A 22265-nucleotide genomic window follows, 5' to 3' on the forward strand; every position below is an offset into this window, starting at 1 on the left:
AAGTAATTTTAACACTAATCATCACTTTTAACTTTTTTTTTTCACAAATCGGAGGATTGTTACATAAACATTTCCAAGTCAATCAATCAATCAATCAATCAACTTTTTTCTTATATAGCGCCAAATCACAACAAACAGTTGCCCCAAGGCGCTCAGTCAATGGATATGTCTTCATTCACATCAATAATTAAAAAAAACACAATCAGTATGGTACTGTTTGATAAATCTGTCTGGAGTAGGTGGTTCTCAAAAACTGATTGAAATTCCAGTTATAGTTTGTCAGAGACCTGAGCCTAGATTTGATCAGTTTCTTATATGAAAACCGTTGTCTCTTCTACTCTACCATGATGATGCTGCCAAGTGTGATGCAACAGATCAAACTTGCACCATGCACAGTTTCAGCAGTCACTGCCGTAGAAGCCTATATCTTGTTCAGAGTTGGGTGTCTTGGTGGCTTCCCTCACTAGTCTTCGTTATGTACACTCACTCAGTTTTTGAGCGCAGCTTACTCCAGATGGATTTAACAAACCAAACTGTGCTGTCTATATTTCTTAATAATTTATATGAATGAAGTGCAAGACATACTGAGTGACCAGGGAAATGTTGATGTATCCATCCCCTGACTTGTTGAAAGAAAATTGGCCCTTAAAGTGATGATTTATATGAACAAAAATCCTCATATTTAGTTTGTCCAATGGCTGTGAGTCCTAAATGGCAATGCAATGTTTTTGTTCAGTCACTTAAAGATGTAGAAGAAAGTACTACACAGATCCCGAGGCCCATTGGTGCCAGTCCTTATTCCAGATTATTTGGCGTGACATGAATGAGAGTCGACAACATGCCATTCCATTGCAGGTTCCATAACCAAGGCCGGAAGCCATTTACAGCCGGGTGAGCAAGATCGATGCAGATGAAGTGTCTTGTCTGAGGACACAGACAGGTAGTACGACCAGTATGACCTAGCTACATGTGCACAGACACGCGCGCATGTACACACACGAGTGGAACTCATTCCTGTTGTCGCTCCAATGCTGCTACAACTCCTTTCAAATTTAGTTTTGTCATGCGCTTGTCGTCTTTGCCCCACGTTTACGGCAGCTGTACTTCCAACTGATCCGCGTGTGACGCCAATGGCAGGTTCACTCCAGTTCATTTCCTTGCTGTTGTAATAGTATTGTTATTGTGGTGTTACTACCAGCTGCAACAACTTCATGCGCAAGACTATACAAGAATATGCAAAACTAGTTCCAAGTTGACAAATGAATAACTTTCTTGAGTGAAAATGATGCTGTTGCAGACAGAAGAAGGAGAAAAGTATAAATAATCTAGTGACTTGAGCCACAGTAATTCTATGGCAAAACATTCCTGTAATTGTTCTGAAAATCCAAAAATGATTTCATGTTGTAAACAAAATGAACTGTGGTAAGTATTTGTTCCAGAATGAAACTACCTCTTTGGGTCAGACTAAAGACTGACTGCTTCATCCAGACTGTAGTCTGGGGTCATTTTCACACCTCTTGGACCAACTGAAAAGTCCCAAACTCCAAACCAAACAGGGCAGGTGTGAACACAGTCAGACCAGCTAAAGGTGCTTTGACATCTTCTTTGTTTGGTCTGGACCTTCTGAGACTTTTCAGTTTGGTGTGAACCAAAGTAGTAGATGTAACAGCTGCCTCAGACCTCAATCCAGACCAAAGGACTAAAATTTTGTCCGAACAAAAGAGACGATCTTGGTCCAGACCAAACTGAACAGTGGTTCTGTTCCTCTGTTTGTTTGCAGTGTGAAAACACTTTTTGGACATTCTGGATTTATGGACCAATTACAGGAAGTTGAAGCGGGTCATCATCACCTGATAAAGAGTACAAGAAGAAAAGAAGCAAAAATAGCAAATATAATGCAAAGCTAAAATACCCTCTGCCGTATGTGCATTGTCTTCTTTATAAAAATTTAATTCATTATTAAGATCCTATTGTCTTACATAGAATTTGTATATATGTTTAATAAAGCCCCTCTATCAATCAAACAATCAATTGTGAAGATTATTTATGTTTTAATGGCGTCTGCAGGAGGGTGTGCGTGAGCTAACTCCTATAATATTATATATACAGGGCCGTATATAGGAATGTGAAAGGGGGGGTTCAAATCCTTGAGTTGGGGGTCCAGTGGGCCGCAGGGCCCCCGGTGGGGTCGAGGGGCAACGCCCTCGTGGGGGGCTCAGGGGGGCAAAGCCCCCCGAAGCAGAAGCTTTTTGAGGATTTTGAGGGGTAAAAAGCTATATAAATTTCATTTGAAACCCAAAATGTATCATTTTAGGAAATACATTTTTATATACAAATAGTCCTTGCTTGGGATTGGATCAGTTGCCATAAGAACCACCCAGGAAGAACCAAGATAACATTAATGCAAACTTTATACCTGCCTGTCGGTTGCGAATGACGCAACCGACAGACATGAAAAAACTCACGCATCCGCATGAAGGTTCAAGCTTGGCTGATGCAAGCGCACATGATTCAAATCCATATAGTTTTTGCAAAAAATAAAAAGGTTGGATAGTTTTCTAACAGACCTCATATTTAGTGGTATTAATATTCACGTTTACATTATGAATATGTACGTATATGTACATTATGTATTAAAATAGTGGTATTTAATTTGGCGACCTTGTTTAACTCGCAAAATTCGCATAATAAATCCCACGCAAATATTTGCACCTTTACAGTATTTGCAACAGGAAGGAGAAGCTCCCTTTATTTCTCAGCTTATACATACAAACATGTTTTTACAAACCAGACAAGTGTAATTGTGTGTCTACATGGGTATTTACAAGCCTACTAATCTGTTTGATATCAGAGGAGGACAGGGACCAGGGAGCAAAAATTCTCAACCCCCATGGGGAAAGTTTATCTAGCAGTTCCCCCTTTCATCACTTAAGGGATTACTCTGGCAGAGGAAATTGAAACTTGAGGGTGTGTGATAATAGCTGTGTAACAGTTAGTGCTTGTTGCTTATTATCAATGAAAAGAAAATACATAACGTTGATATCCAGATCAGAAAAAAATAAGCAGAATTTTTTTGGGGGGGTCGGTTGAACCCACTGAACCCCCTCTATATACAGGCATATATATATATATATATATATATATATATATATATATATATGTTGTTTACTGCCCTGATTGTATAAATGTCACTTATATACATGCTGTCCATATTCTTGAGCCACTTAGGTGGGTAGGGAGAGTTCCCATGGGATAAAAAAGCTTTTCAACCAACCATCCCTAGTTCTCAAGACCAGGCACCTAAGTGGCTCTACTCTTTTTTTTTTTTTTATTTAGATATTTATATGTACCTTAATATACACTAAAGTTCCACCTTAGATTTGGAATGTATAATAGAAGATATACCTTACTGAATTTTCATGAGCTTTTGACAAGAGCAGAAGTTAGCGTACACACTGATGTCCACAAAATGTCTTGTAAATGACTCCAGAGAAGTTATCAGGTTTCAAAAACAGTGTTTTCAGTTTTAGAAGTGTTTATTTCTCACTAGCTTTTACATAATACATGACAAAGAGGATATATTTACACACAAACGAAACAGAGGTTTACAGCTAGCTAGACCAGCCTGTGACGTCACCACGCAAACCTCTGCAAGATGTCTTGTAAATAAGTTCAGAGGTGTTCCAAAAAAGTGTGAAAACCTCTCCAGTCCAGACATACACTTCAGTGACATATATAACAGAAACTTACTTATTTACAGGAAGATTTATATGCATATGCCCACATAGAATTGTAGGGCTTTTTAGAAATTTAACAACAAACCTCAAATACATGATCCTGAAAACAAAACAATAAAAACTTATTTTACACAAAATGACCCCTTTAATGCCAGCCGGTGGTGATAAATAGTCATGCTTTCGTTTCAAAGAAAAGAAAAAGTTTGCACAGCTCCTGTTCCACTGAGCAGCATCCCCTTCCGTCTGACTGATGGGTGTGAACTTTCTCTGGAGGCAGGGAAAAGCCTGCGTGGAGCGCACTGGTGCCGCTGGTTTGATTCCCAGCCATCACGCAGGGGGAGTGTTCTGTTCTGTGCTGAAAAGAGAAAGGCAGAGAGAGAAAAAACAAATCTTTCTTGTGTTCCACGAGAGTATCTGGATTTTTTTTATTATTATTATTATTTTGCTGACAAACTGCGGGGGAAAATGAGAACTTTTACCGGATTTTGTTTTCGAGGCTTTGTGGAACTTTTCCACGCGTGACGCGCAGCCATGTGCTGTTCCACATCCAGTCCAGCAGCACCGTGGCGTTATGATCGTATCTCATGTCTTCCAATATTTATCACAGAACTGGTAATTAACACGATCTTGCATTGCTGTTAATTTCGCTGAAATGAGGGACAAACACGGACTCGCGATTTTTTTTTTTTTGGCACTTTATGAATGCAGCTGTAATCACGAAGCGGAGCCTCAAGTGCTTAAATGGGTCCATCATGAGAAAGAGACAATCAGGCTCCTTTATCCCTCAAGATCAGCTGCAGTTTCTGCACATTGTCTCTTATGAATAGACCGATCTCCAATTGAGCCTCTTTACTTTGGAGATTTTTCGATTTTCGATTATAGAGCCGTTGAAATTAGGATGCGCCGCTTGTTGTTTTTTTTTTTTTTCTTTCTTTCTTTCTTTCTTTCTTTTTTTCGTGGCTCGGTTGCCTTTTCATGATTGACAGATGAAATTGACACTCGGGCTGCCACTTATCAAACGAAGCATTTCAATCCACCGCTAATTGCACAAGTACTCCCATCCTTTCTTTTCACGGCGTTTGATTGCGCGGGCACGCAGCCTCCCGTTGCGCACAACAGCTAGCGATCGATCCTGTATAGTTCCCCCCTGCCACCCTTTCTAATTGCATCAAAATTTCTTTTGTTGCCAGGATTTAAATGCAGGAGAAACTGTTTTGCGTTGTTTTGGACCGGATATAGTGTGGGTTGGGGCAGAGATGCGTAATGAGAAGAACGAGCTCCATCTTCTTTCCAAATAGGCAGCGTTCAGCACCACAAAATGGTAAGTCACGAGCATCTGGAAGACTTTTGATTTATTAGATTTTCTGAGGGACGTTTCTTCTCATCTTGTGATGTTCTTAACCTTTTTTTTACTCTCTCTCTCTCTCTCTCTCTCTCTCTCTTCTTTTTTTCTTGCATGCGTAATAACGCGCGCAGGGCGCTGAGAGTATGGGCGGAACCTGGATTATAAAATCATCCAAAATTAATTTACGAGCTGATGGTTTGCAGATATTTTTACAATCAGCCTGCATTTTACGCATTTTAACAGCAAATTAAGTCGTGGGTAACGTGTATAAATCAATCACTCCAGCAACTTTTCGGGGATATTCGTATGATTCGTATATGAAGACTGGATTTAAAAATTTAAATCGATTAGGATATGTTGAAACCAGTATGGAATTTCTTCTCGGAATTAAAGCATCTTTTTTAAACAGTCTAAATCGGAGGTGAAGAAGGAGTCTGTCGAGGAGTTCAGCCCGTCGGAGGCCTCCTGCCTCTGTTCCCCTCCGGCGGCCAAAAACCAGTGCGCGAGCTGTGGCATGGAGATCCAAGACCGATACCTGCTGAAGGTGAGAAAAAAACAACAACTATAAATATAATAAAAAAAATCAAACAGGTTTATTTTATCCTCTCATATTTTATTGCTCTTCTTTTTTTTTCGTAAAATGTGTTTATAATTTTTACTTAAAGAAATACAATTTTCTTACGTCTTTCTGTTTTAGTTTGATTTCGATCTTAAGCCCGTAATTTTCTCCATATTCCTTAATTATATGTCATATATTAATTATTATATTATACTATATTATATACGATATTACTTATTATATAATTATATATTTATTATATATATTATATAAAATATCTAATTCTATAATCATATCCCTTAATTTTCTCCATATATTTTGAACTGCGTGGGAAAATATTTCGTGGGCAGACTTTATTTTGATTGGACAAAATAGAGGCCTATTTCCGTCAGTGATTGTTGATTATTGATCACTGTGTTTTTTTGTTTTGTTTTGTTTTGTTTTGTTTTGTTCTCCCTGCTGACCTCAGGTGAACAACTTGAACTGGCACCTGGGTTGTTTGGAGTGTTCAGTGTGCAGAGCCTCACTGCGCCAACACAGCAGCTGCTACGTCAAAAATAAAGAAATCTATTGCAAACTGGATTATTTCAGGTAACATCAGTCTTCCTCGGGCGCATTTATTGTTTGAAACACTTTAAAAAGATTGTTTTATAGGACCCTCTTTGACGCTTGGACATTACTTCATTAAAAAAAAAAAAAAATCTAATTTGCAAATAGATAGTTAAAAATAAACAGTATAAATTCTTGGTTTCTTTCTTTTTACTCGGGTCGCCACGGCAGATACATAAATAAATAAATAAATAAATAAATAAATAAATAAAGTGTAATATAATATAATACGTGCTAAAGGTAAATGATGTGTTACTTAATGTTAGATTTTAAAATGAAATATGCTGAAACTCTAGTTTCTATATCAATAACGTAAAATAACGTCTATTATTTTAAATAGTCAACAGCAAAATTTAATCCATTAAGTCCACTGCGCCAGATCAAATATTCGTTTTGCATTCTTCGTTTGTTTGTCTTTATTTTGGCGTTAATTTTGTCACTATTGTCTCATCGACGGTATCTGGTATTTTGCAAAAGGTTTTTCTTTGCACACAGAATCCGCTGCACAAAAACTGCACTGATTTTGCGTATATTAAAACACACACACACACACACACACACACACACACACACACACACACACACACACACACACACACACACACACACACACACACACAAATTAGTCAAATAAAAACAAACAAAACACATCAACCATCAGGATTAAATGTAAAAAAAATTATTTATTCCTCCTTTTATGTTATAATCTGAAGTTCAAAACATTAAGAATTTTTTTTAATGTCGAAGTAACAATATCTGAGTTTTAAAACATGCAACTTCATATGATGACGATTTATAATTTTGGACAAAGATGATCTCAGTAAAATAAAGTTTTTAAAACTATGTATTATTATTTTTACATTTGGCTCAGCTCAACAGCTTTCATTTGTAAATAATTTCATCTTTACACATGAATTTAAAAGCTTGACATGCTTTTTGGAGCCATTTTTACATCATTTGACATTTCATCTTGTGGTCTCAAATTTTCTTTTGTGATTTCTGAGATTTTCTGGCGCAACAGTTTGTATCTGTGTTTTCTTTGCTCATTACAGATCAGTAGGCACAGATATAGACAGGGGCGTACACAGGATTTTCAGAGGGGAGTACTGAGATCAGTGTCCAAGCTTATTTTAATATGTGCTGGACTACTGAATATTGCTTTTAATTAATATAGCAATTTTGTTTACATGTAGCTAATAAAAAGAAAGAGAACCACATTACACAAAGTTATTCAGTTAATTCCACACAAATCATCACCATTAAAGTGAGGTCTGGGGACATCTGGGCAAACAAACAAACAAACAAACAAAAATAATATACAATCAGGCTTCCATATGCAAAATTGTAATAAATAAATAAACATTCTTTAATCTGAATGTGAAAGTTATTTACAATAAAATTTACATTAAAATGAAAGAATACTCATTTAAAGTTACATTTCAGATTTATTGATTGACTGAAAACATCACCATACCACCAACTGTGAGTCAGTTGTCCTGTCTTATTAAGGGATGTGTGCAGTGCCCTTATCAAAACCATCATTTTGTGTTTTCCATTGTTATTTAATTTGCATCTTGTTTTCTACACTTGCTTTCACTTTAATAATAAAGAGCATCAATACAATAGGTTAATTTGATTGATTAGATTAGATACTTTATTGATCCCAGAAAGGAATTACAGTGTTATAGCAGCATTGTCAATATAATGCTCATATACCAAACATATACCCCACACCTGCCAGAAAAATAAACAGAATAAAACTGAATCAGATTTTAAGATATAATTACATTGCCAGGTGAATAAATAAATAGGATAAAATATAGCTCTCGCTGTGCCATTAAAAGTATAATGTGCAAATAAAAACAGTCCCTGCAGCTCAAAACATTATTCTCATCTCACTGCTCAAAGGAGAGTCATTATAAAGCACGACTGCAATGGAAAAAAGTCTTTCCATAGAGATCTTTTTTTTTTTAACAGCTAAGTTGTGAATGCCTCCACTGAAAACACTGCTGTCTGAATAGTAGGAGATGTGATATTGTCCATTATATTAAGCAGTTGGTGCAACATCAAATAAAGAAGAAATCTGATTTATATATATATATATCATTTAAAAAATGTAATTTTCTAATGCATACCAAGCTTTTGCATTGCCACGTTGATCATCCACCTTGGATCTGATTTGACGACCGCAAGTGAAGCAAGGGAGAAGCTGAAGGGACTCACTTTTTATGATGATGATTATCAATGTACTTGTGTTGCACATGTGAGATAGCTGCTTCAAAGTATTTTGCATAACAATACAAGGCTTAAGAGGAAAAAGTCAAATCAAATCAAGTCTGGGAGCGTGCACGGCTGCTGTGCTTTGCCAGGTCCTGGATGACAACCACCCAGGCAGACAACTGGTCCACCCAAACATTCTAAAATAACCATTTATCTGCCACAGCCAGGTGGGGCCTTCTGCAGCCACTGGGGTCCTCAACATTCAGGCACGTGTGCACTGTATCATTCACAAACGCGCCACACGGTCAAAATGTCGAGGCTGATGCTCCCTCACAATGCAAGTGATACTCCTCATCTGAGCCTCACTCAGTAACAAAAAGAAAACAAAAAACCACAAACAAGACAGAAGGACAATTAAAAATAAACACATAAAAGATGGACAACAACATGTATGTATTATAAAAAGTGTTGAATTAATATTTAAAGGACTCCTCTGAATGTAACTGTCTCATCTCAGCAGACCAACCAAGTTCCTTCGAATGGCTGAGATTTATCAGCAGGATTACTCAGATCCTTTTAAATATTAAGTACATTTTTTTGTGTAATCCAGCATGTCAGTCCCTCATGCAATCTCTGCACCTGCCAAACAAAATAAAAATCCTCATATGCAGCCAACCTTAACCTGCCTTTTAATTCCTCACAGTAGGTTCGGCACTAAATGCGCCCAGTGCGGGCGTCACGTGTACGCCAGTGACTGGGTGCGGCGGGCCCGGGGCAGTGTGTACCACCTGGCCTGTTTTGCCTGTTTCTCCTGTAAGAGGCAGCTGTCCACTGGTGAGGAATTTGGTCTGGTGGAGGGACGGGTGCTGTGCCGGAGCCACTACGATGTCATGCTGGAGAACCTGCGCAGAGCTGCTGAAAACGGTACAGACACGTCACCACTGAGGCACTCTGAAAGTTTCTGGTCATCCAATGTGGAAACATAACCTTTGGTAGACGGAACCAAATATTCTGGCCACTCTGGGTCACTTCAACCCAAATGATACAATTTTTAATTTTCTCTGAAATAGGTTTTTCCCCTATGGCACTGTTTGACATCATCACTTACATATTCTCTCTGTGCTCTTTCCAACTCTGTCAATGACGTCAGTCACATCACAAGCAAATTGGTTTTTTTTAAACTGCATCATGACGCTTAAAAGGTTTGATATCTCATACATCATTTCCCTTCATTTTTAAGGAATTCAGTAAGACATATATTATATCTCTGTGCACTTCTTGGATTAAAAAAAAAATCAAAGGGTATGAAAACCACAAGGTCATAATGGTGTTTCTTGCTGCAGGGTCAATTGAACAGAATATGTCACATAGTTTCCTAGGAAACTTTAACAAAATAAATACAGTGAGTAGATGGAAGGACAAAAAGAGAAGCAAAACATATTTTCACACATGAAACCTTATACAAAATGTTTAATAAAAAAAAATTAAAACTGGCATTTATCTGCTTGTCCTTATGTTAGGTGATGTTGGTGCGTATTGCCATCAGTGCTCTTCGTGTCAAACATCACCCCCCCCCCCCCCCCACCACCACCACCAGCAGTAAAAACACAGAAAAACAAACAAACAAACAAACAAACAAACAAACAAACATGTTTAGGTGACTGACAGGGAGAAGACAGAATCAGTTAAAGGTTCTTAAGCAGCTGGTTTCCTGAAACCTGTTGAGTTTCACAAACTCATCGGGTTTTGCCTTGTGTATTTTTTAATCAAGGTATTTGAATACACAAAGGCTTTGGAAATGAATTAAACTGACAAATGTGCTCATTGCGTCCTATGTAAACCACATGTTAACAGATACAGAGGGAAGAAGTGTCTGCTTCAGCTACATTCACACAAAATCCTTCCTGCAGGGTCGTGTGAGCATATGACTATGTTGTTAGTATGGAAAACCTCTGTTCTCCAGTCACCCAGTTTGATGCATACCTCACATTAACATCTCCCCAAGGATGGTGAGGTGATAGTCTAGTGGTTAAAGCGTTGAGCTCGAGACTAGATGATCCTCAGTTCAAACCCCAACCTGACTGGAAAATCACTAAGGGCCCTTGGGCAAGGTCCTTAATCCTCAAGATGTTTCCGGTGTGCAGTGAGCACCTTCCATGGCAGCACCCTGACACTGGTGTGTGAGTGTGTATTGGTGAGGCATAATTGTAAAGCGTTTTGAGCATCTGATGCAGATGGAAACACGCTATATAGATGCAGTCCATTTACCATTTACTCCCTCACTGTTTTCTTTTGTGGTTAAATTATCCATCCATCCATCCATTTTCTTCCGCTTTATCCGGAGTTGGGTCGCGGGGGCAACAGCTCAAGCAAAGCTGCCCAGACCTCCAGATCCACACACACCTCCCCCAGCTCCTCCCGGGGAACCCCAAGGCGTTCCCAAGCCAGCCGAGAGATGTAGTCCCTCCAGCGTGTCCTGGGTCTTCCCCAGGGCCTCCTCCCAAATGCAAAATCCTTTCCACAAGGTTGTGTGGAGTTATGACTGAGTTAATTGAGTTTTAGAATGTAACCACTGTGTAACAATCAGAAAATAATGATATACTTGTAATTTAGTATATTTCTGTGTAGTGTACTTAAAAGCACACCTGCTCCTAATCTATCATCATTCCAGCATCCACTAACTATTCAGTAGGTGGTCAGCAGGTCTGTGTGATATTACTATAAGCAAGAAAAGACGCTTTTTCATTTGCTCTTGTGCATCAAAGTCAATTTTAATGAGCTTGTTGCTAATTAAAATATTCCTTTTTAATTTGGAAACTTACAAGATAAATGTATTTGTTCTTTTTGGGTTATTTAGTTCACAAACAGGAGGGGATGGACTTATTTACAGGGTATAAAGCACAATTGTTTACAAATTCAAAGTTGAGAAATACAGAAAAACTCACCTAAACTGTCATCATATAACCCGAATATTCACACTCACTGGACAAATGCAAAAGTTCCAATGCTTTTGTATGGATTTCCATGTAATAAACACCGTATATAACTGATTTTCTATAACAGATTTTCCATCCCATCGGACAGACTGTCCTGTCCAATCACAATGTATTTTCATTAAAAACCCTTCACATGTACCAGACAGACCAGTCTGGATGTGCCCAGTAACAGAGGTACGAAATGAAGTTCAGCACTGACACGCACCAATTTGAGGAAAGTGGGTACCATATTTCCGTGATTAAAAGACCGGCTGTTTATTTTTTTCAAAACGTGCTCAGACATAGGATCTAAACTAGGCAGGCCTTTATTCAAGACTGGTGGTTATTAACAAAATGCTGCTTGTTGGCTGCGCTGTAATATGATGTTAAGTTTCACACTTATCCCTGGGTGTGACAAACCAAACCACTTTAGATCAGAGTCCTTTGCCTGGCTGCAAACCCTCCCCAGAGCCTGATGTTCACCTGCTAAATAACTGAGACAGCGAGGGCTGTGATTTGTCACTTTTACATGTTCACGCCTTCCTCTCCCGTCATAGTTTAAAAGTTTTATCAGTGCACCTGCCGATTACATTTTGAGCATGGATCAAATACTTTTGGCAGAAAAGTCTGCAAATATGACAAACTTCACACCTTCAAATGATCCACAACTCATGGAGGAAAATTGTACGTACCATATCATTGGTGTGGAGAATGATGATTGCATAAAGAAGTGGAGCTCGTTGAGGGACAGATTAATCCAGAAAAAGCCAGTGTTCCTGCAGAAAATTGCATAAAGGCACGACGGAAAAGTTTAAAAGGGTCACATGCACGTCAACGTCATTGCATAGCCACAGAAGGATAAATCAGACTTTAGGATTTTAAGGTACCACTCCAAAGCAGATTTAGAAAAATCAGATTTTGTCCATTTTATACATATAGTGGATTTCGATTATAAAGGACAAAATTTGCTGGTCCACCTGAATCCATTACATACAAGTTTTACTGTACACAGTAAGTTCTTTATTGTCCACGCAAGTTCTTTGTTATGGTGCAAAACCAACTCTCATATATAACATTCAGACAGTAAAACACACATAGATGCATGTGCACACACACACAATCCACGATCCAGGGCTTGGTTTTGTGGTGTGGTAGATGTAGCAACACGATCTGTACATGCTCCCAGATCTGACATGACATATAACATCAACAACTAATACCACATTACAACAATTAATAACTGAAAAACTGGGACTGGCACACCTCAGGACGCAATATCATTTATGTCTGTTAAAACAAAAATTAAAAAAATGTCATACAATATTTCAGGGCCATTTTTCATTAAAAGTGATATTTACACATATTTGTAAAACAAAATTTGCAAAATTTGATTTTGGCACTATATTCTGTGGGTATGATGGGATTTTAAGAGCCCAAAAACAAGTGTAACCCAAGTGCTCATAACCCTGTTGTTTTAAAGTCTAACCAGTCCATAATGTTTGATGGATTCAAATATCAACATTCATTTAGTTTAGTTTCTGGTACTGTAAAAACTAAGTTAGTTCAACTGAAATCATTTGAGGAACAAAATTAAATTCAGTTAACTGAAAGAAGTCAAGCATGAAAATTATTCAAATATAGTATTTTATTTTGTTTATTTGGCCAGTAATAATCACACAAACAAAACGTAGCTATGACAACATTAAAAACCAAGATAAGTCATGAAAGTGAAAAAAAAGGCTTATTTCCACTGTGTTCCTTCATAAAATGAACGTGTGTTAAATCATTATGACCTAATTTATAAATTAGAAAATAATTAGAAATAATTCTAAAACTAATTTTAAGTATTTTGCATTTATTCACAGTATTCCTCAAATAATATGAAATTATAATTATTACATTCATCTGAATTGAACAACACTAAATTAAATTTTTTTTTTCACTTTTATGTTTTTTTTTGTTTTGTTTTTTTTGTTTGTTTGTTTTTTTTTTGTCTAAATGTTTTATATGCAGATGACTTTTTCTCTTCTTTTTTGTGTCTTACTCAGGAACCAAATCTTGTCGCATTTCCCATTACGCCTATTCAAAGCCAACCAAACACAACAGAATCAACTTACGAACTATTCAGTTTACGTTCATGTTCCACTACTTGAGCCGCAGTGGCTGAATGCTGCCGTTTGAACTTTGCTGAGTTAATTTTGTTATAGTTGGTGAAGGAATGTCGTTACATTTTTTTTTTTAGACACTGCCTGCTGTTGTCTCTACATCTGATTTTGTAGAGTTGTCAGATGTTATTTACTTTGTGTTCATTGTTCTTTTTCTTCTTTTTTTTACTGATACAGAATCAGAGGTCCTAACATATTCTGGAAATAGATTAAAAGAAAAAGGCAAAAGTAAACATTTTTGTGCTGAAGGCACTGTGTTTGGCAGCTGTGGCTCAGATGGTGCACAGGGTTGTTGGTGTACTTAGAGGTCAGTGGATCAATTCCTGCTTACATCTATTTGTCACACTGTCCTTGAGCAAGACATTAAACGCAAAGTTGCTCCCAGTCAGAACTGTTTAACAACTAAAACCTCGTGTGGAAATGTTACACAAGTGCTTACGTTGTAGGAATGGTATAAATGACTGCAAAATACTTCATACTGTTAAGTTTGATTTGCATCCAGAAAGTATTCACAGCACTTCACTTTTTCCACATTTTGTTATGTTACAGCCTTATTTCAAAATGGATGAATTTTTTTTTCTCAAAATTCCACACACACACACACACACACACACACACACACACACACACACACACACACACACACACACACACACACACACACACACACACACACACACACAAAATACAATTTTATTATTTTTACATTTTTTTTGCCAATTTATTAAAACTAAAAACTAAGAAACAACATGTATATAAGTATTCACAGCCTTTGCCATGACGCTCAAGTGCATCCTGTGTCCACTGATCATCCTTGAGATGTTTCAATCAATCAATCAATCAATCAATCAATCAATCAGTTTTTTTATATAGCACCAAATCACAACAAACAGTTGCCCCAAGGCGCTTTATATTGTAAGGCAAGGCCATACAATAATTATGTAAAACTCCAACGGTCAAAACGACCCCCTGTGAGCAAGCACTTGGCTACAGTGGGAAGGAAAAACTCCCTTTTAACAGGAAGAAACCTCCAGCAGAACCAGGCTCAGGGAGGGGCAGTCTTCTGCTGGGACTGGTTGGGGCTGAGGGAGAGAACCAGGAAAAAGACATGCTGTGGAGGGGAGCAGAGATCGATCACTAATGATTAAATGCAGAGTGGTGCATACAGAGCAAAAATAGAAAGAAACAGTGCATCATGGGAACCCCCCAGCAGTCTACGTCTATAGCAGCATAACTAAGGGATGGTTCAGGGTCACCTGATCCAGCCCTAACTATAAGCTTTAGCAAAAAGGAAAGTTTTAAGCCTAATCTTAAAAGTAGAGAGGGTGTCTGTCTCCCTGATCTGAATTGGGAGCTGGTTCCACAGGAGAGGAGCCTGAAAGCTGAAGGCTCTGCCTCCCATTCTACTCTTACAAACCCTAGGAACTACAAGTAAGCCTGCAGTCTGAGAGCGAAGCGCTCTATTGGGGTGATATGGTACTACGAGGTCCCTAAGATAAGATGGGACCTGATTATTCAAAACCTTATAAGTAAGAAGAAGAATTTTAAATTCTATTGTAGAATTAACAGGAAGCCAATGAAGAGAGGCCAATATGGGTGAGATATGCTCTCTCCTTCTACAGTTTAAGTTTAACGGGAGTCCACCTGGGGTAAATTCAGTTGATTGGGCATGATTTGGAAAGACACACACCTGTCTACATATAAGGTCCCACAGTTGACAGTGCATGTCAGAGCACAAACCAAGCATGAAGTCAAAGGAATTGTCTGTAGACCTCAGAGACAGGATTGTCTCGAGGTATAAATCTGGGGAAGGATACAGAAACATTTCTGCTGCTTTGAAGGTCCCAACTAGAGCGATCGGGGGAGAAGGGCCTTAGTCAGGGAGGTAACCAAGAACCCAATGGTCACTCTGTCAGAGCTCCACCATTCCTCTGTGGAGAGAGGAGAACCTTCCAGAAGGGCAACCATCCCTGCAGCAATCCACCAATCAGGACTGTATAGTAGAGTGACCAGACGGAAGCCACTCCTTAGAATAAGGCACATGGCAGCCCACCTGGAGTTTGCTAAGAGGCACCTGAAGGACTCTCAGACCATGAGAAACAAAATTCTCTGGTCTGATGAGACAAAGCTTGAACTCTTTGGTGTGAATGCCAGGAGTCATGTTTGGAGGAAACCAGGCACCATCCCTACAGTGAAGCATGGTGGTGGCAGCATCATGCTGTGGGGATGTTATTCAGCAGCAGGAACTGGGAGACTAGTCAGGATTGAGAAAGAGATGGATGCAGCAATGTACAGAGACATCCTGGATGAAAACCTGCTCCAGAGTGCTCTTGACCTCAGTCTGGGGTGACAGTTCATCTTTCAGCAGTACAATGACTCTAAGCACACAGCCAAGGTATCAAAGGAGTGGCTGCAGAACAACTCTGTGAATGTCCTTGAGTGGCCCAGCCAGAAACCAGACCTGAATCAGATTGAGCATCTCTGGAGAGATCTGAAAATGTCTGTGCACCAATGCTCCCCATCCAACCTGATGGAGATGGAGAGGTGCTGCAAAGAGGAATGGACAAAACTGCCCAAAGATACGTGTGCCAAGCTTGTGGCATCATACTCAAGAAGTCTTGAGGCTGTAATTGCTGCCAAAGGTGCATCAATAAAGTATTGCGTAAAGGGTGTGAATACATATGTACATTTGATTTCTTTTTGCTGTTGTTTTTTTTTAAATAAATTTACAAAAATTCCCCCCAAAAAGTTTTTTTTTTAATATTGTCATTATGGGGTGTTGAGTACAATTTTGAGAAGGAAAAACAAAGAATTTACTCCATTTTGGAGTAAGGCTGTAACATAACAAAATGTGGAAAAAGTGAAGCAATATGAATACTTTCCAGATGTACTGTATCAAATGGAACATTTTAATTTAACATTAATCAATCAATCAATCAATTAGAATATATATTTTTTTGTTTTCAGATGAGAATTATTTTAGTTATTTAACCTTAAATGGTTTAAGAATCTGGTTCTTGAAACCGTTCCAGTGGCAGAAACTCATCGGGATTTACAGTTGTGGGTTTTTTTAAATCATGAACTGTGAATGAGTGAGGAAAATATATGACATAGTTGTGGAAAAACGTTTGAGTTTTGCAGTTAGTGGACACTTTTTCGTGTTTGTTTTAATGTTGTCATAACACCCTAATGTTGTCGACACCCTCTCTACTTTTAAGATTAGGCTTAAAACTTTCCTTTTTGCTAAAGCTTATAGTTAGGGCTGGATCAGGTGACCCTGAACCATCCCTTAGTTATGCTGCTATAGACGTAGACTGCTGGGGGGTTCCCATGATGCACTGTTTCTTTCTCTTTTTGCTCTGTATGCACCACTCTGCATTTAATCATTAGTGATCGATCTCTGCTCCCCTCCACAGCATGTCTTTTTCCTGGTTCTCTCCCTCAGCCCCAACCAGTCCCAGCAGAAGACTGCCCCTCCCTGAGCCTGGTTCTGCTGGAGGTTTCTTCCTGTTAAAGGGAGTTTTTCCTTCCCACTGTAGCCAAGTGCTTGCTCACAGGGGGTCGTTTTGACCGTTGGGGTTTTACATAATTATTGTATGGCCTTGCCTTACAATATAAAGCACCTTGGGGCAACTGTTTGTTGTGATTTGGCGCTATATAAAAAAATTGATTGATTGAATTGATTGATTGTATGTTTTTAATGAAGAATATCACGTTAAATCTACAACATCTGTGGTGTGTCTGAAATCCGGCTGCTGTTCACACAGGCACAGGACTGACTTTGGAAGGAGCTCTGCCCTCCGATCAGGATTGCCAGCCGAAACCGGCTAAGAGGGCGCGGACATCATTCACTGCAGAACAGTTACAGGTAGACGCCACTATGCATGTGTGTATTTACTCCACGGTGCATGAACTCACACAGGGGGCCTGGATCATGGTTCATGACTGACGGCAGTCTGCCCTCACAGGTGATGCAGACCCAGTTTGCACAGGACAACAACCCCGATGCTCAGACTCTGCAGAAACTGGCAGAAATGACAGGACTCAGCAGGCGAGTCATACAGGTCAGAACTATGAATGAACAGTGTTTCATGCAGGATCTTTATTTTGCATCATACTGTGATATCAACTGATGCAGACTTTAGGTTTCAGCTGGGTCTGAAAGAAATGACGATTCGTACTCGTTCACCATATGAATACACTTAATTTACTTGAAGCACTGCTCAGTTTAAACTATTTACAGGTTGTCATTAAGAGACATTTTATTTAAGATTTAACACAGTCATGACAATTCAGTAAGGTACAGTGAAAAAAGTGAAACACAGTGCACTTCATTCAAAGTACTTATTTACATTGGTCTAATGGAAGATTGTGGTTTCCAGTTTAAATCTGCTGGAATCACTTTACAAAATCTTAAATATACATTGTGAGAAACTAAAAAAATTAGCTGTAACAAATTACATCAATTTTTTTAAGCTGATCCAAAGTAGCATTTTTTTTCAGTGTATATCTTATATATTATATTCCAATTCTATGCCAGTATACAAATGTATATCTAAATATCTAAAAAGGAAGAGTAAAATAGGAGAGTAGAAAAGAGTAGAGTAGAGCCACTTAGGTGCCTGGTCTTGAGAACCAGGGATGGTAAGTTAAAATGCTTTTTTATCCCATGGGAACTCTCCCTACCCACCCAAGCAGCTCAAGAAAAAGGTATATATAATAAGTAATAAGACATAAGAAGGATAAGACATCACAGGAGAATATTGTAGTATAGGTAATTAGTATGTAGACTAGTAGTAAAATCAAATATAGTTAGTAGGCTAAGCTGTAGAAGCAGAAGCTATGAGTTTGAGTGTACTGGTATCTATCTAAAGTAACTCTGTTAGCATACTATAGGAAAATAAAAAGTATAATCATTATGCTATCAAATGGAAACCTAAGAACGTAGGTACTATATGTTGATGTCTTTAAAGGAACACATAAACTGATGAATCATTAAAAATCTACACCATATAAAATAGAATTGTAAATGGTGAAAATAAGCTAGTTATAGTAGAAGAGCTAAATTAGCCATGAATAAGCCAACCGCAAGCTAACATGATAAACAAAAACGGTAATTAGTGTATAAAGTATAATAGCGTAGTTAAACCTACAGTAATGGTATTAACAAATACATATAAAATAAATGTGGGCAAAAGTATGAATTAATGTGGGTTATCAAACACAAAAGAACCAACTATTTTGTAAGCTATGATGAGCGTTGCTAAGGCCGGCTAGATAAGCTAACGTTAGCTGTTAGGTATAACTAATTGTACCCCACTCCTCCAATATTTACTTAAATATAATAATATTAAAAAGGGGGGAACAAGAAAAAATAAAGAGTGTAGAAATGTACGTATATGGAGACATAAGTACATATATTTGCAGAAAAGAGAAAAACGGCGGCTGTTTTAATCACCATACCTGCAGCTGCCAGCATTACACATCTTGCTGTTTCTTCTTCTTCTGCTCATATTGAAGGTGATGATAAAAAGCCATTCTTTATAGCTGATCTTCAGCATCATCAGCGATGATTTTGTGCCACCTTACCCAGGTCTGGTTTCAGAACTGCCGTGCCCGACACAAAAAGCAGCCCCCACAGAACAGTTACTCTCAGAGCGCACCGCTGTCCAGAATGCCTTCATCACTACCAGAAGAAATCCAGTATTCACCATTCAGCAGCCCGGACCGGCCACATCTCCTGGCCCTGCATGGATACCTGGACAGTGAGTAACAAACTCAGGCACATACAAGTTTAGTTTGGGAGTTTTTCCAAACATACCTGTGCAAAAGTCTTTTCCACCCAAGTGTTTCTGTATAGATTTTGATTTTTAAAAGGTTTTTTTTTAATGTGTCAGTAAAAGAACACGCTTGAATTTCCAATTTGACATTAAATACATGAATAAATATGATTTCTTTTTCTATTTTATAAAAGAAAAGACTATATTTTAAAAAAATGATTACTTTGTAGATTTGCATTCCAAGACATGATTCCAGAAAAACAACAGACAGTGGAAAATAATCAATGAATGAATCAACATGATTCATTTGAATCTTTAAATTACATAAGTTGCATATTTGGCACATAGAATATTGTCTTCATTTTTGCAGCATCTTTGCTTTCTGGAAGAAAAAAAAAACAACCCTTTTTTCTACATAGTACTGTTTATATTCCAAATATCCTGCTCCCTGCTGTTTTGGTTTATATAGTCAGATCCTGTATATTTGTCACTATTCCTCATTCATTATTAACCATTTTGTCACTCTTGTCCTCTGCAGGTCATCCCTTCTCTGTGCTCGCTCCTGGTCACCTGACCCATCCGTCTATCTCTTTGCCACAGCTTCCCATCAGCCGCTGACCCCCCCCCCCCCCCCCCCCCTTGTCTGCCTTTGGTCTGATGTTGTGAGTAATCCTTTGGGACGCATGCTGTAAATGTCTTGGACTCTAATCCTCCGACGGCAGGATCTCAGTCGGTCGGATGCCTTGTTTCAGGACTGCCATAGACTGACTGACGTTTTAGTAAAAACTGATCAGACTGTGCTGATTGGACAAACGTCTGGCCTCCACTCTGGTACGGGAGCTTTGTTTTTGTATGACGCAGAGAAGATGACCACTTTGATTTGATTTTACGTGTTGATGATGGGACACAAAGCATTGCATCAGGTCAGAATCTTTTCCTTCCATTTACTCACTCACAAAGTATTTCAGGGCTGCAGTATAAGCTTTCAAAGGAAAAAAGAAAAGGAGTGTTCTAGCAGTATTTTAAACCTCAGCATTTTTTTGTAACGTGACAAGCACATTTGAATCTTTACTGTGGTTTGTTGTTGTATTGTTGACAGAAAACCAGAAACTCTTATTTATTCAGAATGAAACTACAGAAAAAGAAGCACTTTTAAATGTGTCTTGAAGTGAAATAATTCAAGTGATTGTACAATGTAAATACTGCCGCGGTTTAATAAAATGTATGAACCTTTTAAGTGTTGATGTCACACGGACATCATGTTTGTTCAACTGTGTGTGAGTCACCTCCACACAAATTACAGCAGCGTCTTTATTTTTAACTCCTCCAGCCGCTAAATGTAAAGGTCACGTGTCAGAGGGCCAACCTGTTATTGAGAGCAATATCCGTGACAAAAGCGCAAATCATCTCCAATTTAGATGCTGGTCTTCATGGGAAATGTGATCAGTCCAACTGTGAAAATGATTGTAAGTATTTTCAGTCAAAGTGTGGACATTGATCGGGTAGTTTGTTGGCCGTTACGAGGCTTTTTTAACAGATTATCTACAATTGTTGCAGTGATTAAGAGAACATAAAGCAGAGCCTTTAACTGTTATGGGAAGGTTTGGATTTTTAGACGTACAATTACACTGTTGACATTCAGAACAACTCTTGAAAATCAGGTTTGAGTTTTTAACCACTTCAAAAAAGGAAACACACACACATACATACATACATACATACATACATACATGAGTCTCATTTTTAGGTAGACTCCCGAAATTCATTTTAAAAAGGAGGTTATTAAATGAAATTGCATTTAATTGGTTTTAACAATTATTTTATCATTGAGTGATCCTCAGCAACTGTTTTTGTGTTGTCATATACCGGGGCACAAATTTACAACGTTAATTTGTTTGTTGTGGTCTAATCTGACCATTAGCTTCTTGGATGAAATAGGAGAAAAAGAAATCCAGAAAATCCAGATTTGATTAGCTCTAGTTTTTTCTTCATATATATACACATACACACACACACACACACACACATGTGTGTGTGTGTGTGTAGTTTTTAAATTAAAAAATAATATAAGCCTTCAGAATGTAAAGTTTTAGGATTCAGGGAAAATGTATTAATTTGGTAGAAAGTCTAGATTCATGCAGATTTTTGAATGAAACATGAGGATTAGCTTCTTTCGTCTGTTTTATATTGCTGTAAATTAAACATCATACCACATAAGACAATCAGAAAATGACAGTTTGAACATTCAGATCATTTTTCTTATTTAAAAATAATTGACTAAGTTGACTTTAGCGCTTTTCTTCTTGTTCCTTGTATACTCAAAAAACTGATACATCGGATGATCTCAATTCAATTTTGTACATCATTTCCATCTAATAAATATATGTAGCCCCAACTCAGTTAAATTACATTATCTTGCATGGATGTGTTTTATTTGAGTTGGGGCTACATATATTTATTTTATAGAAATCTACACATAATTGACTTGAGTTCATCTAATGAGTCATTTTTTTTGTGTGGTACACTAAAAAACCGACTCATTGGATTGGATTCCATCTAATAAATATATGTAGCCCCAACTCAGTTAAATTACATTATCTTGTATGGATGTGTTTTATTTGAGTTGGGGCTACATATATTTATTTTATAGAAATCTACACATAATTGACTTGAGTTCATCTAATGAGTCATTTTTTTTGTGTGGTACACTAAAAAACCGACTCATTGGATTGGATTCCATCTAATAAATATATGTAGCCCCAACTCAGTTAAATTACATTATCTTGCATGGATGTGTTTTATTTGAGTTGGGGCTACATATATTTATTTTATAGAAATCCTACACATAATTGATTTGAGTTCATCCAATGAGTCA

General features: G+C 37.9%; 1 protein-coding gene across 3 annotated transcripts; it reads left to right on the top strand.

Annotated features, from left to right (window-relative positions):
• Positions 1 to 4069: 4069 nt before the first annotated feature.
• On the top strand, positions 4070 to 20627 carry si:ch211-236k19.2 (LIM/homeobox protein Lhx6). 3 transcript variants are annotated; one of them, XM_034170924.1, is made up of 9 exons: positions 4070 to 4349; positions 4928 to 5058; positions 5492 to 5626; positions 6111 to 6232; positions 9174 to 9394; positions 17378 to 17478; positions 17579 to 17661; positions 19204 to 19375; positions 19929 to 20627. In XM_034170924.1, the coding sequence occupies exons 2-9, from the start codon at positions 5056 to 5058 to the stop codon at positions 19962 to 19964; spliced, it is 873 nt and encodes a 290-aa protein (XP_034026815.1). In that variant the 5' UTR covers positions 4070 to 4349; positions 4928 to 5055; the 3' UTR covers positions 19965 to 20627. The 3 variants fall into 3 exon arrangements, with proteins under 3 accessions (XP_034026815.1, XP_034026814.1, XP_034026813.1); XM_034170923.1 differs by having other exon boundaries at positions 4094 to 4349; positions 9177 to 9394; positions 17579 to 17674; XM_034170922.1 differs by having other exon boundaries at positions 4096 to 4349; positions 17579 to 17674.
• The last annotated feature ends 1638 nt before the right edge of the window (positions 20628 to 22265 follow it).

Source organism: Thalassophryne amazonica, chromosome 5 (genome assembly GCF_902500255.1).
Source record: "Thalassophryne amazonica chromosome 5, fThaAma1.1, whole genome shotgun sequence".
Classification (NCBI taxonomy): domain Eukaryota; kingdom Metazoa; phylum Chordata; class Actinopteri; order Batrachoidiformes; family Batrachoididae; genus Thalassophryne; species Thalassophryne amazonica.